The 15,188-nt window shown below is 45.7% G+C and overlaps 1 protein-coding gene across 1 annotated transcript; it reads left to right on the top strand.

Annotated features, from left to right (window-relative positions):
- On the top strand, positions 1 to 14,535 carry LOC147418444 (uncharacterized). Its single transcript, XM_086506938.1, has 5 exons — positions 1 to 213; positions 11,719 to 11,790; positions 11,922 to 11,985; positions 12,073 to 13,868; positions 14,022 to 14,535. The coding sequence occupies exons 4-5, from the start codon at positions 12,073 to 12,075 to the stop codon at positions 14,026 to 14,028; spliced, it is 1,803 nt and encodes a 600-aa protein (XP_086363064.1). The 5' UTR covers positions 1 to 213; positions 11,719 to 11,790; positions 11,922 to 11,985; the 3' UTR covers positions 14,029 to 14,535.
- Positions 14,536 to 15,188: the final 653 nt, after the last annotated feature.

Below are 15,188 nucleotides of genomic sequence, written 5' to 3'. Positions count from 1 at the left end.
CATTAACGTTCTAACAATCCTCTGTGCTGTGTGTGTGTGTGTGTGTGTGTGTGAGTGTGAGAGAGAGAGAGAGAGAGAGAGAGAGAGAGAGAGAGAGAGATCTTTTATGGAAGAAGAGCGAAAGAGAGAGTTTCAAGTGAAGAAAGGAAAAGAGAGAATCGACATGAAAGGAAGACAGAGAATTGACTTGCCTTTGGAGCCTGAACGGATAAGGTAGGCAGACCAAAAAGAAATCCAAAATATGGAGTATTGGTATGTACCTTAATATCGTGTCGTTGTACCTTCTCTTCTTGAAGTTGCCTCAAAACCTCAATGACCTCACAACATTATTGAAATTAGGAGTTAGTCGATGTTTTAAGTAAAAGTATTTTCATATAGATAGTAGATGCAAAGAGATGCACCAGATGCTTGTGCCGGAAAAAAAAGAAAAAACCATACTTGCGTATGGCGGGGAGGTGGCACCATCCTCACCCAATTTCCATAAACCTTAGGGAACGTGCCCTTCCCCCGTATACTTGTTTTCTTCTCCAATGTTGGAGGGGGACTTTATGCTTCTCCTCCAGTGTTGGAGGGACCTTTTTGTTTTAAATACTATAATTGTGCCACATGAAGAATTCATTACCTTGAGTTGGCTGGCTGGAAATCTCGAGCACATGACAGCCGGTCATAACATATTATGAGTATCACCAGTTAGTTGGCGTGAGGCATGTGGTAGAAGGTGGTGCCGAGGGGACGGTCGTGGGCGAGGAGGAGACAAAGTGATCCACATTGAAGCCGTAAACATTGCGGAAGAGGTCGGTCCCACCCAGGATGACCAACTCTTAGGGGACGACACTGGAGAAGAAAACCTCACCCTACTGGCTGCGCATGCCGCGGCAGAGGAGAGGAGGGGCTGATAACAATGCAGAGGTGTCATATGCTTTTTTTTAAGTGGCTCTTTTATCGGACCGCCATTCATGCAGTACGTCCACAACCACCTGTATAAACTTTTGCATTGGCCACACCGCATCTGAGTTCTGTTGCGCTTGCTGTAGAAAACATGAACCACTGCTTGTGAAGCTTGCCGCCATTAGGAAGAATGACCAGAACCCACCCAATAAAAGCAGTAACTTGGCATTATTGATTTCTCGCAATTGCTCCCACACTAGGTTGCGGAGCAGAGGTCACAAATGGAGGAGGAGCATCACTGGCTAGACAACCTCGCGACATGCAGACCTATAGAAGCACTACGGCTTATGCGGAAACGATTGTTGGAGACCTTAGGGCCGCCTCCTCGGTGCTATATAAGAGATGTGCGCTGATAGGCAGTTGCTGCAGAGCATTCAGGGAAAGTCGGCCGCACGGCCCAACTACACATGGCCGCCTCTGCATTCTAACGGGCTGCATCTGAGCATAACACGATGATGGAGGTGGCAAGTCCCATAGCTCCTACGCTCTGCATCATGGTACATAGGCTACCTGCTAATACGAGTCCTCCGTAGTTGGCCATCAATCCTACCGTCCACAAGCTTGCCGTGATGCCGCCACCTCTTGCAACACCCGCCATCCACACCACTGTCAGTACCAATACTGGCATTGTAGCTACCCAAACTAATGTTGTTACTGCTACTACCTTCCCTGCTTTGCTGCTTAGCCTCATCGAAGCCCTACTATATAGTATAGGCTGATCTCCTCGTTCACGTTGCTTTTTTCTATACCTCTGGGCTATAGGAAATGCCCCGACTGCTCACTCTAGAGTGTTGGCCTGGTGGCTGTACCTGTAATTTAGTGAGGTACAGTTTCCCGCGAGGAGCCGCTACCCTCTTCACCCTCTCCCCTCACCCGGAGTTGTATGGAAGCAAAAGAAAGGCACAACTCGAAGATCATGTGTAATTTTAACGCATGTAGCCTACACCCGCCTCGGCTCGACACTCATAGAGGGATGGCTTATGCTTACCAGGCATATGCAGCGACAGGTTTGTCTCGAGCTTCCTCGTTCACTTGTTATGCACGGTGATAACCTCGCGCGCGTCGCGCTCTTCATCTTTGCCCTTGGCGCCCCTTGGCGAATGGATACATCCCCTTAGAAAGCGTTGCACCCCTCTGCGCTCCCATGCTCGGCTGTTGACAACGAATCGCTGGTGGGTTTATTTTTATACGTTGGCCCTTCAATTGGGTGGATCATGAAGCCTTGTTGCACATTTCATATTGTGCCCGGTCACTTTAAAAGAGGGACCAAATTTTCACGACCTTGGCCACTTTGGGGGTTAATTAAACGCTCCAACGAAAACATAAACAACCCAGCCACCAGCGTACGTACCTTGGCTCTCCAGCGTGGGCTCTTGGATTCGAACCCCCCACCCCTCTTCCTTAGGCGAATCAACTACCTACCTCTTACGATGGATCCGCCACCCCTCTTGTGCCTAATTGCCCTCTTGCGAACGAGCAGCCAACATCAGTACCCGTATGCCCAACAATGGCCTCTTCTCCCGCCCGTGTGCACTTTCAGCAAGGCGATGGACTGCCCGCAAGCTTCTTGGAGCCATTAACCTAACCACTTTCTCGGACATTCTTGCCTCTCCCTCGGTCACTGCCTCGCCACCCTGGTCTCCCCCACACGAACAGCGCTTCAAAGTGTTCGTGTGCTTACCTCGCGCGGGAACCGACATGCTGTGGACGGTCTAGAAGATTCAACTCACTTGTGCTCCTGCTCAGTTACAACACTTCGAGTTCATTTTAAGGAGGTACCCTCATCTGTCTTACTTTCTTCCGGAATGCTTGGTGGAGGACTAGACCTTGCTTCAGTCCTCACGAGCACCGGTTCGGTTCTATGCAGAAGAGCTGATTCCCGATTATACTCCTCCATCCCCTGCATCGAGTTCACCCGAGTACGTGGATCTTGTCACCCCGGAGTCCAAGGTTGCATGCATACGTACTGTACGGATCCGTACTGTATGGTAAAGTCGTACGGTACGGATCGGTACGTACGGGTCCGTAGTGTACACGGTCAATTTTTTATTTATTTTTTTTGGGAATTTTGGAATTTTGGACAGCCATATATGATAATAGCAGTTCTTTAAGATAGTTATTGGCCTTCAAATTGCCCATTGCTTCGTTGCATAGGCTCTCTCTCTCTCTCTCTCTCTCTCTCTCTCTCTCTCTCTCTCTCTCTCTCTCTCTCCGTTTCTCTCCCAATTTTGGTTGAAATCATATACAAAATCAATGTGTCGCCGCCCCTCCTTGGATCCCCCTGGCAATAAGAATAAATAGAGGTGTTCCAAAGATGTCGTGGGAAACAGATCAGGCTCCACCACCTAACATTGTTAAGTGAGTAACCAATGCTTGTCAAGCCTTAAGTCCTTGAATCATGTTTAAGTGTCTGAATCATGCTAAAGTAGAGACTAGTGTAGCCGTGCTAAAGCCTAGTTTTGACTCTTAAAGTATTAGTCTCGACTCCTTACGAAAATGCAAAAATATGCAATATTTTGTGTTGCGAGAAAATGATACATACCGTACCGTACTGAAAAAAAATTCCAGTACCGCGACACGTACCTTACATACATTAACTAAACCGTACACTATGTACCTTTCCACCTTGTCGGAGTCTCTGAGCAACGAACCGCCAAGTCCTGCAGCACCACAGGGGTGGACTTTTCAAGCTTCTCCATGTACCTAGTAGCAGCCTATGGAGTCTCCGGCGGCAACCCCGTCCCCAGGCCCTGCCGACAACTCAGCAATTCTGGTGGCATTGTACCAATTTATGGAGGCACAGCGCTCGGAGACTGTCTCTTTTCGCGCGGAGCAGGCGGCCATGCACCAACAGCTCCAGTCTACACTTCAGCAGTTGGCAGATCGCGCAGCCCCGGTGATACGCTCGCCATCCACGACATCATCCCTCCACCTCCACCTCCACCTCCACCTCCTGCCGACCCAGTTCCCCAGGTAGAAAACTCTGAACTTAACTTACTTTATAAAATGTTGCAAGAAGGAAATAAGAAAAAAGTTGATGTAAAAAGCATTTGATGGATGTCGAAATAAATTAGCCATAGAGCAGTGGCTTTTTAAACTGGCACTATATGTTGCTCATCCTGGAATCAACAAGACATATCGCTTGTTGTCAATCATTTATTTTTGGCCACAGATGCAATCTGATGTAATCCGCTTTGTGAAGGCTTGTCACTCTTGTCAAACTATGAAAGCGTCCCAACAGCTTCCCCAAGGATTACTCAAACCTTTGCCAATACCTACTGAAAGATGGGAAAGTGTTAGCATGAATTTCATTACGAGTTTGCCAGGTTCTTCAAAAGGCAACACTCAGATTTCGGTGGTGGTGGACAGATTTTCCAAAATGTCTCATTTCATTCCATGCAAGAAGGCTTGTTCTGCACCAGATGTTGCAGCCCTGTTCATGCAAAATGTTTTCAGAATTCATGGATTACCGAAGTCGGTTATTTTTTATCGAGATCCAAAGTTCACTGGACATTTTTGGACTTCTTTGTTTAAGTCATTGGGCACAAATCTTTGCTTCAGTTCAACCTATCATCCGCAAACCAATGGACAAACTGAGAGAGTAAATCAGATTCTTGAAGAAATGCTGAGACATTACATCCAAACCCGGCTTGCTTCTTGGGAAGATTATTTTCCTTTGGTGGAGTTTGCTTATAATAATTCTTTCCACACAGCTATTGGCATGTCGCCATTTCAAGCAGCCTTTTGGCCACACTCCCATTGTTCTTGCTAACTTTGTTTTGCAACACAAGGTGGCCCTTGTAGATCAGTTAATTCAGGAAATGCAAAATATTCTTATTCAGATTAGAGATAAGATTGTCATTGTGCAACAAAAATATAAAAAAAAAGGCAATAAATACCGTCGTCATGAAGAATTTGAAGAAGGTGACTTGCTGTTGTTGTGCGTAGCCTCACACAGATACAAACAGTGACGTTTGTGTTTCCAAAGTTGCGTCCACGCTTTTATGGACCTTTCAAAATTGTGAAGAAGAATTCCTTTGTCAGTTATAAGTTAGAATTGCCGCCAGCATGGGGAAAGATTCATCCAACATTCCATATTTCTTGGTTGAAGAAATATGTGCAAGGAGATTCAATTGTTCCAGATGTGTGTTCTTATGTGTCCGAGATTGAAGATGAACATCTTGTTCTTATTCTCGAAGAAATCTTTGATGTCAGGCAGAAGGAGACTAGAAAAAGAATTTTCATGGAATTTCTTGTGAAATGGCAAGACTTGGATGAATCAGATTCCACTTGGCAGAGTGATGAAGATATGTAGCAATACCCTTCCTTGCTCCAGGCGTTCTTTGATAAGTGGATGATGTCCATCATTTAGCCAGGGGTTTTATTTTAAATGGGAGGGAATGTCACGATTGTGACTTTTACTATGTTTCTGTTCTATTTATAGACTTGAAGAGCCACTACCAAAGGTCATGTCCTATGCGACAGAGCATGACTCTTCACCAGGAGATGCGGCTCTTCACGAGTGGCTACACGTTCCTAAAAGATATACCTATTAGCCAAAGGACATGATCCTTCGTGGAAGGTCATGTCCCTACAAATGTACCTCTTCAACTCCTATATAAAGGAGCCCATTGTAAGGTGCAGCGGAAGACTTTAGGGTTTTTTGACTCAGGACTTGTGCGATGCACAGACTCAAGGGTTCCTCTTACTGCCTTACTTGGAAGAATATAGAGAGAGAAGAGAGAGTGCAATTAGATACGTGCGAGAATGTTCTGTGAGTGAGAGACAGAGAGAGAGAGAGAGACACTTACACCAAGAGGTTCCAAAACCCTCCCTCCAAGGGCCCACTCCGTTGCCGAAGCGGTACTAATGTAGATTGCACGACTGACACTTACAAGATGCTTGCTGAATACTATGAATGCTGACTGTAGACTAATGTTGTACTACTGCTGATTCTGATGCTAATGCTAATGCTGATATTGCGGGGTATTGCGGGCTGAATGCTGGATGGCTGAATGTACTGCTGAAAACGTTGGTCTTCAAGGCTGAAAACGCTGGTCCTTGCTGATGTACTGCTGAAAACTCTGGAGTTAACTCTGGTGAAAACTCTGGAGTTAACGCTGGTGAAAAGTCTGGAGTTAACTCTGGTATTGATACTGATGTTGGGGTACTGTTGGCGATCAACTCCCAAAAGGTAGCGCTGGCAAAAGATGTGCTCTACTGAGGGCTGACGCCTCTTCTTATATGCTGCTAAGTCTAGGTCGTGCTTTTAAATCACTTTAATAAAATGACCCTTCAATGTCATAGCCACTTAATACTAAATGCCTACATGTGAATGTGCACAGTTCTGGCCCAATCTGGAGTCCCTAACTGTGATGATGAGTGACCCGGGTCTCGTGCCCGACATAATGTCCTATTTTCTGACAGTCTCAGGCGCCCACGTCAGTGTAATAACGCCCGATTCCATCTCGTGCAACCAGAGGGAATGTAACTAACTAAACTGCCTGGACATGCATGTCCTCTAACTGGGCTCACAAAGGTGCCAGGTCAGTTCCTAGGCTGTACTGAAGTCTAGAAATAAGATGCAGCTTGTCCATGTGCTCATAGAGTTGGATGCGCACATGGCATCCCCCCCTTTTTAGAGTGAGGTATTGTACCGAACTGCTTCTTCTATTGAATGATGAATGCTTCTGATGTTGTGGATGCACAAACCACTAAAGACTCCTCCAAAACCTGTGCTGTGGGTATTGTGGGTGCTGTGGGTGCTGTTGAAACTGCGGGTCCTGCTGGTGATGAAAACACCTATCATAAGGGTTACCGGCCAGCCATGCTACGATTGCCGAATACCAGTCTGGCTCAATACCAGATAATGCTGACTCTGTTTGCTGTAGCCTGAGTTGCCCCCAAATAATATCTGTGGTGAAGACATTACCGGCTGATGGAATGAAAGTTGGTTCTAGAGTCCTCTCCAAGGGTTCAATGGCAAATACAATGGATGCAGCTAGATGCCATGATTCGAATGCCTAAATGCAGAGATCGGGAATGCGATCAAGGTGATATGCCTTCCATGTCCGCATAAGAGGCAAGTAGGTCTTGGTACTCTAGATCTATATCTTCATGAATGCGATGTCGAGTCTCCTTCATCTTTATAAATGTCCTGAATACACACAGATTAGAAAAAAATTTCTTGCCCAATTCCGGTGACTTCCTGCACGTGCACCCTTGGCGGCCTTGCGCTCACACCAAGGTTGATTTCCCTTGCCTCACCTCGATTGGTCCTACCGCGAGTGTAAGACCGCTCTTGATAAGTGGAAGACTGAACTGAGTTTCTTCTTCTGCTTTGAGCTGCGAAACCAAAGCACTCCTAAGCTTTGATTCCAATGTAAGGTGCAACGGAAGACTTTAGGGTTCTTTGACTCAGGACTTGTGCGATGCACAGACTCGAGGGTTCCTTTTACTGCCTTACTTGGAAGAATATAGAGAGAAGAGAGAGTGCAATCAGATACGTGCGAGAATGTTCTGTGAGTGAGAGACAGAGAGAGAGAGAGAGAGACACTGACACCAAGAGGTTCCAAAACCCTCCCTCCAAGGGCCCACTCCGTTGCCGAAGCGGTACTAATGTAGATTGCACGACTGACACGTACAAGATGCTTGCTGAATACTATGAATGCTGACTGTAGACTAATGTTGTACTACTGTGGATGCTGATGCTAATGCTAATGCTAATGCTGATATTGCGGGGTATTGCGGGCTGAATGCTGGATGACTGAATGTACTGCTGAAAACGCTGGTCTTCAAGGTTGAAAACGTTGGTCTTCAAGGCTGAAAACGCTGGTCCTTGCTGATGTACTGCTGAAAACTCTGGAGTTAACTCTGGTGAAAACTCTGGAGTTAACGCTGCTGAAAACTCTGGAGTTAACTCTCGTATTGATACTGATGCTGGGGTACTGCTGGCGATCAACTCCCAACAGGTAGCGCTGGCAGAAGACGTGCTCTACTGAGGACTGACGTCTCTTCTTATATGCTGCTAAGTCTAGGTGGGGCACTAAAAAGCCCCCCACGACCTAGAAGTGAAAGTGAAAAGTCACTTTAATAAAATGACCCTTCAATGTCCTAGCCACTTAATACTAAATGCCTACATGTGAATGTGCACAGTTCTGGCCCAATCTGGAGGCCCTAACTGTGATGATGAGTGACCCGGGTCACGTGCCCGACATAATGTTCTATTTTCTGACAGTCCGAGACGCCCACGTCAGTGTAACAACGCCCGATTCCATCTCGTGCAACTAGAGGGAATTCAACTAACTAAACTGCCTGTACATGCACGTCCCGTAACTGGGCTCACAAAGGTGCCAGTCAGTTCCTAGGCTGTACTGAAATCTAGAAATAAGATGCAGCTTGTCCATGTGCTCAATAGAGTTAGATGCGCACATGACACCCATGTACTCATTCAATCAATCAATCTATAGATGTTCTAGTCTCTTGAGTTACAATTTGTTCTTAATCATGAAGTTTCAGTTATAATAATAGGATTAAGAGTAGTAATCCTCACACCAAACTCCATGCCCTTGGGTGTTGTGAGTGCACAATCCTCGACACCCTCTACCTGACGCCTCAAGCTCTGCCTCTCGGTTGCTTCCGTAGTTGCTGCACTATTGCTATTCAGCTCCCCTCCATACACATCCAAGGCTGGTTACCCTCTGTTGACCTCTGTTAAGCTCTACCCCTTGTTGCAACTCATCCTCTTGCCTAGCCAAGTCAACACTTCATCTACTTGGCTCACGACCATAACCACCCCAGCCCTCGGCTCGGCCACCTAGCGCCACCCCCCTCCTTCCTTCGCCATGTGTGATGTTGAAACGAGAATTCAGGAGGTCAACAAACGAGAAGCTTGTAAGGCTGCTTGGAATTCCCTAGAAGTGTCTAGGGGAGAGCCGCCACAAACGCAGCAAAGGGTCGAGTAAATAAACATCGGGAAGACCGGTGGCGCTTGGAATGTCATCATCCCTTTGCGAACCTAGATGAGTGCATCTTTTTAAAAACCTACATCACATCAAACTTTGGGATCCTTCAATCATAGAGTTTGTCTGATTCCATTACCTAGTTGCTTGCATCTGCCAGCAGTGTAGTCCACCCACCATCCTGTTTTTCGACCTCGGCATGCCGAATCTCTGCCGGTATACTCCCAATCCCTGCTGGAAACAATGGTCTACAGCCTGCCAAGCACACTACATCGATCCCGCCACCTGCAAATAAACTCGGGTTGCTCTGTGTTTGGCCAAGCTGTGCACTCTACATACCGATTTATTTTCCATGTCACAGATGGGGTCCCGATTCTTGCCAGTGCACAGTAGCACAAATTCTTCAACGTTGTTTTTTTCAATTTAAGCGTACAAAGGTTTTCATGTTGGGCTTATTGTAGCTTATTAAGCGGTTGTTCACAAGCCATTGCATCGATTGTCATCACTGTTTCGAAACTCTAAATCTACTATGGCTGACTTGCTAATGGCCGATGCCAAAGTTTGTGGACGAGCTTTTTCCACCGCATTCATGAATCCGAGAGCAGTACTGGTTTAAGGACACAACAAGAGACAAGGCTCATGCTCTGATAGTAGCAGTGATGGGTACGCAATGCTGGGCAGGTTCCTTATTGCTTCATGGATATGTGTGGCGCTTATGCCTGATGAGGCTAGGAACCGTGGGCAAACAACTAGTGCCGGGCACCGGCACAGACAATAGAGGGGACACGCACACGATGCTTACCATTGTCCAAGAGTAGAGGCATCTTCAGGTGCCATGCACCGTCTCCAACAGCAGGTGGTCCACGATGCACACCGTCCAGAGGGCAGGGAGTGCATCCGATGCTTGGCACCATAGGGGTCAATCCAGCGCTAGCACCGTGGTTGCATGTGCGCCAATAAGCAATCTCCTAAATTAATATAACTTGAACCACAGCATAAGGTTATAAAATACTTGTTTGTTCAATACATCAATGTATTGACCTTGTAACAGGAGCTGCCAAGCCGAAGATCAGGTGAAATACACGCTGCAAGGGCTACAAACAATACTAATCATGTATTAATCAATTTACCAACATCAAAGGCTTTTGGAGGCACTCTTTATAGCGCCTATGTACACCCAAGGATCCAACAAAAGTGTGCAAATTGACCCAGCATGAGTAGTGTGTCACAAGCATCACAGGGCCAACGATGCCATGTCACATGGGCTAGGTGGTTGAAAGTGCCTTGAGGCGATGAAAAACAACAAAATGAGACATCCACAAGTACCCTCCAGGCTCGCCACCTCATGCACTGGGCAAGTACAAGGCGAATGTTGTTGCGATATTAATTAGCAGCTACAGTATTAGCTGCTGCAAAGGACCTACAAATTAGCACCTGAGAAAGCTGTAGTTGGAGCTCCAAACCATTTTGTTTCTTTGAGGTGGTTTACGAATATTAGTGGAGTTTCTAATTATTGGTTGAGGCTTTGTACCCGCTGGGTTATGTTCATTGTCCGAGATTGAGGTTCTCGAACTGTCTGCAGGCTCCCGCATTTGATCTGGCATTAATGGTGATAGGAGCGACCCTTATAGACTGTAGTACTACTGCCTTGCAAGCTGCTCTTTTGAGTGGCTAATTTGAGGGAGGATGGTGGGATTTGCATCAACGATAATATATTTCTTTTTGGAGACGATGTGTTTTAGAGAGCATGTGGACCACTAGCCATTTCCTGCAGTACAGGCTTAAGCCTTGCCTGCAGCAATTGACAACCTCAGCAAGCATTTCCAATTGTAGTTCTTTGCAATACTTACTGAAAAAACAGTAATAGGCTAAGTTGGCATGGCTCTTTTGCCCTTCCGATGTCACTAGAGATGCAATTGAAGGTGATTGATGATAGAGGATGAACCTCATCACATTAGGGCGCTTTAGGGTCTTGCCAATACTAGATCATAAAGATCAGAAAGGCAATGCATGATACAGTAGGCTGAATATAACAATCTGATTTTAAATGTGGTTTCTATTTTAACTTCTTTATATGTTGCTAGTGAAGCATTTAAAGGATTGCATCCCAGTAAGGTATGAAGCACCCCTTTATACGTCAATTTGGGATTTTACTGGCTTCATCTAGAACGGAGAGCATGCCAAGGAAATTGGAATGCTAGTGATGACTTATCTGGTGAGCAGGACAATCACAGAGTCTAAGTTTCGGACACTTTCTATTGGGTGCATGATTTTGGCTATGTTTTCTAAATCAATATCCAGTTTGTTCTTTCCTCTCGTTTTTTGGTAGGATGGGCTACTCAGGGTGTGGGGGCTTGGGGGAAAAGGGGACAAGAGCTTCTCTGCATACAAGTGTCAAACAGATGATTTCTGTTTGAAACTGTTAAGATGATGACCCCCTATTATATGAATTTAAGAAGCTAAGAAACCACTTCAGACATCCTACCTTTTCGTATCAACTGCACTAGTTAATAACAACTTGCCATACCTGCTGTGGCACTATGTGATGGCCCTGTCAAAGTAGAAACACTGAATAGCTGATAGTTTGCCTCGTCGTATCTGCCCGTCCCTTTGCTTGCTGTACCAAATATATTTATTTTTGATGCTCCATGACTGTATTTTGGTCCCTTCTTTGTCTGTCTCTCAACCGGTGCTCTTCCGTGGTTTGTTTTTTGTAGGCCTTAGTGAGACCTCACCTTGTTTATTATAGCCTAGTTTTTCTATTCTATCGTTTTCGGTTCAATCTAATGCTTTTGCTTTCTCTGGTTAGATTTCTTTTACCTGCAAATCTTGGATCGTAAACAGGCGCTACAGACTCGAGCTCGCCGTTGTGTATGTTGAGGTACCACGTCGATCAACAATGTGCTTGTGTTTCTGGTTGGAAGTAGTTTGTGTGCTTGACATGCGGGTTGATCTCTAATTTCTGATTGGAAGTAGTTTGTGTGCTTGACATGTGGGTTGATCTCTAACCAGGTCCTCTACTGTTCAGACAAGGAAAAAAGAAGAATCGTAATCGGGCTCACCATCTTATCCTCAGGTATCACGTCGACCAACAATCTGCTTGTGTTTTTTATTGGAGGTAGTTTGTGTTGTTCTCTAACTAGGTCCTCTATTGTTCAATCAGATGGAAAAGGAAGAATGCAACCAAATTTTTCAGAGCCAGATCGGGAAAGACGAGGGGAAAGACTTTCCAGAGATTGACTTGGAAATTGCATTGCATATGTGGGATCGTGCTCCTACTCAAGAGGAGCAAGGAATTTTGGAGCAAGAAAGAGAATTAGATACTCAACTAGCATATGCCGTCACTGAATTATTCTTAAGTGAAGATTCTCCCGTCTTCAATTGTGTGCCATGTAGCGGCACTTACGATAGAGATGATGTTAGTAAAGGGCAATTGAGTCCAATGTTAAAGTTAGTGTTGTATGGAGAGTATGCGTCATTGGAGCATGTACAAGAGTTTGAAGCTCTTGCAAAGGCTGGTGGGGAAGATACAGCATTGTATAAGTTGAATGAAAGATGGAGTAAGGTAGCCCCATATTTTGTTGCTTCCTTTCGCATTGAAGCCAAGCCCGAGAAGATACTTGGGAATGTTCACGAGTTCGGCACTGGCTTTTCGTTGTCGAAAACCAAAGCTGGGAGTGCTCTCCACCTCCGCTTCACACAAGGGAGCGGAAAAATAAGTGCCTGGCGCGGGATGCACGGAGGGGCCACACAACAGCAGTTTGAAAGCAACAAGCTTCCGCGGTTCCATCTGATGGAGCTTCCCATATGCCTAGCAGGAGATGAGCCAGAGATGATTGACCCGATGACGAAGTGCATCTATGATGCGCTACATCTGAGGCATGTTGATGTTGGGGTTTGGGAGCTTGAGGTGAATGCACGGCGTGCCTTAGAGAAGTTTGAAAGCCCCAAAAACCCCATTCTATTGAAAGGCTTCTCTCAGATTTTAGTTCCAATGAGTCTCACAATGGAAGTTGTTTATGGAAACGTGAGCGAAACCAACCAAGCGTGTGCCATGGTGCACTATGCTATGGTGGAGAAGCTGAGAAATGACTTACATGCCCAACTTGGTAATGACATGAGCAAGGATCAACTCGATCGAAGACTAAAAGAGAGGATTCAGATGTTCACAGCAAACTGCAGGGTCATTGCTCCAGAGATGAAGCTTGTGTTGAAAGGTCAGAGCTTGAGGGACTTTTTTAAGAAAGACAAAGTGGCTGGGTCTAAGCAAGTAAACAGGTGGTTTTCAGAAATGAAGCGAAGAATTGTCAACCTTATCTCTCAAAAGAGAGATGGTGAGATGTTTCTTGGGGTCGGAAGAGTATTGGGTCACAATGAGACTATGGTGGCGCACAGCGTCTCCACTTTTTCCGGTTCCTCAGGAGGCGCTCTTTTCATTATTGATGCAGTCCCAGGTTGCTTTATTGCTGTGCACACTTCGCCGGCAAGTATCGCCATATCGGCAGATGTAGTTTGGACAGTAGTGCCAGAGCACAACCTGGCATGTAATGTAGAAAATCCAGTGTTTGGGAAGATGTATTTTATGCATGTTTTGCCAGACATGACTTCGGCGATTGTGGGAAAGCATAGGGAAGGTGTGCTCTGCAGATTTTTAGCTTTCCACCTAAATACTATACTGTCTTCGTACCCTTGGATTGCATGGAATGGAAACCAAACTACATGGCTCCGAAAGGTGGTGCGTCTTATTTTGGAGGAGCCTCCACGGCGTACAGAGAGGGATCTTACAGAGGACTTCAACAAAGCAAGCACTTTAGAGCCCATGCCCCCGGTACAAGAAGCTACCAGTTGGGGAGAATTTTATGCAAAGTGGGGCTCTATGCTAATGAAAGTTGGACCGGAGTGCATTAAAGCGCTAGGAGCCGAAGAGTTGGTGAAGAAGTTGCACTCTTGCATAGAGAGGTGATACTTCTTTTTATCTAATGGGACCAAGAAAATGTGTAGGGAACATTGAAATAGGTTACATATTAGACAAGAACGCGTTTTATATGTTGCATAATTTCTTTTTCCATGAACATAATAGTAAAAATTTCAATGTTGTCATGTTCTGCTCAGCTCATGATGTAGTCAAATGGCCTTTTAGAAGAGGTGGAATTGGGTGTCTCCTTCCACCACCAAATATTGGAGAATGGGTGTCTGGAGCATCCAAAGGTGCTCAGCTTCTTTGCATTGATAAGCTCTAATGAGGCTTACCTAAGGGTTTTTGGGATTCTGCCATTCATCTGTGGGTTTGAGTCCTCTTCAAAGCGTCTTGTCGGTCTGCACTTTCGTGCAGCACATCAGCTTAGGACACTTCGGAAAAGGAGAACGCAAGTGTTCTTCATGTACTACCAGTGAGCTGCATACACACACACATGCTTGCGTGCACACATACAATTGTTTGATGTATCGCGTTCATCTAAAGCTGCAATTGTTATAACACGATACCATCAGGAGTATTGCTTTGGGCAAAGATTGTTATGCAGCTGATTGCTCAGTGTTGTTCACTCGTATGTAACGGTCCTTGTGGTCTTGCACCAATAAAAGCAATTGCAATGGTGGTTCCGGAGGTGGGTTTGGGTTTTGATGTTTTGATAGTGGCTATTTTGGTGGAGGGTTTACTATGAACTTGTCTGCCATCCTGAATTTTAAGGGACATTGAAGGAATCACTAATTATCGTGGTTTACACCACCGTCTATTTTAGAGGATAGCTAAGCGCAGAATATTTACTTGATTGCTATCATGCTATTGTGTGAGTGATGATATAGTTTAGAGAGAGAATAGGCTTGAGAAGCAACTCTATTCTCCATCCAAATAGTTGGTCTGTCTACAGTCCCATGTATTTTTTGGTAAGCATGAGTTTCGGGAGGAAGGTCAGCACCTCAGGTCAAGAGGATGATTCTAGAGCATCCATGGTCTTGTGCAAAAGGGAGGGTCTCTCTCTCTCTCTCTCTCTCTCTCTCTCTCTCTCACACACACACACACACACACACACACACACACACACGCTACTGCCATGGCTCTCTTTGTATCTCAAATGCCATCTTCGTCCCCGTCCCAGTAAACCGTCCCCCCCCCCCCCCCGCCCCTCACTCTCTGTGTGCATAATAATAGCTAGGTCCGAGTAATAATCAGGTAAAGGGGGTTGCTAGCCTCTGCTATTGGCATGAGATCCTCTTGAGATGTTGAGCAATGAGTTTACTACTTATAGACAGAAACCAGTGAGACACAAGCTCTTTTGA

Source organism: Adiantum capillus-veneris, chromosome 30 (assembly GCF_014529385.1).
Source record: "Adiantum capillus-veneris isolate H3 chromosome 30, ASM1452938v2, whole genome shotgun sequence".
NCBI classification, from domain to species: Eukaryota; Viridiplantae; Streptophyta; class Polypodiopsida; order Polypodiales; family Pteridaceae; genus Adiantum; species Adiantum capillus-veneris.
The sequence above is the reverse complement of the archived record's forward strand: the minus strand, read 5'-3'. Positions and strand labels throughout refer to the sequence as shown.

What these genes read in the sequence shown, in the direction of transcription:
- LOC147418444 (XM_086506938.1), top strand. Translation starts at nt 12,073, where the DNA reads ATGGAAAAGGAAGAATGCAACCAAATTTTTCAGAGCCAGATCGGGAAA.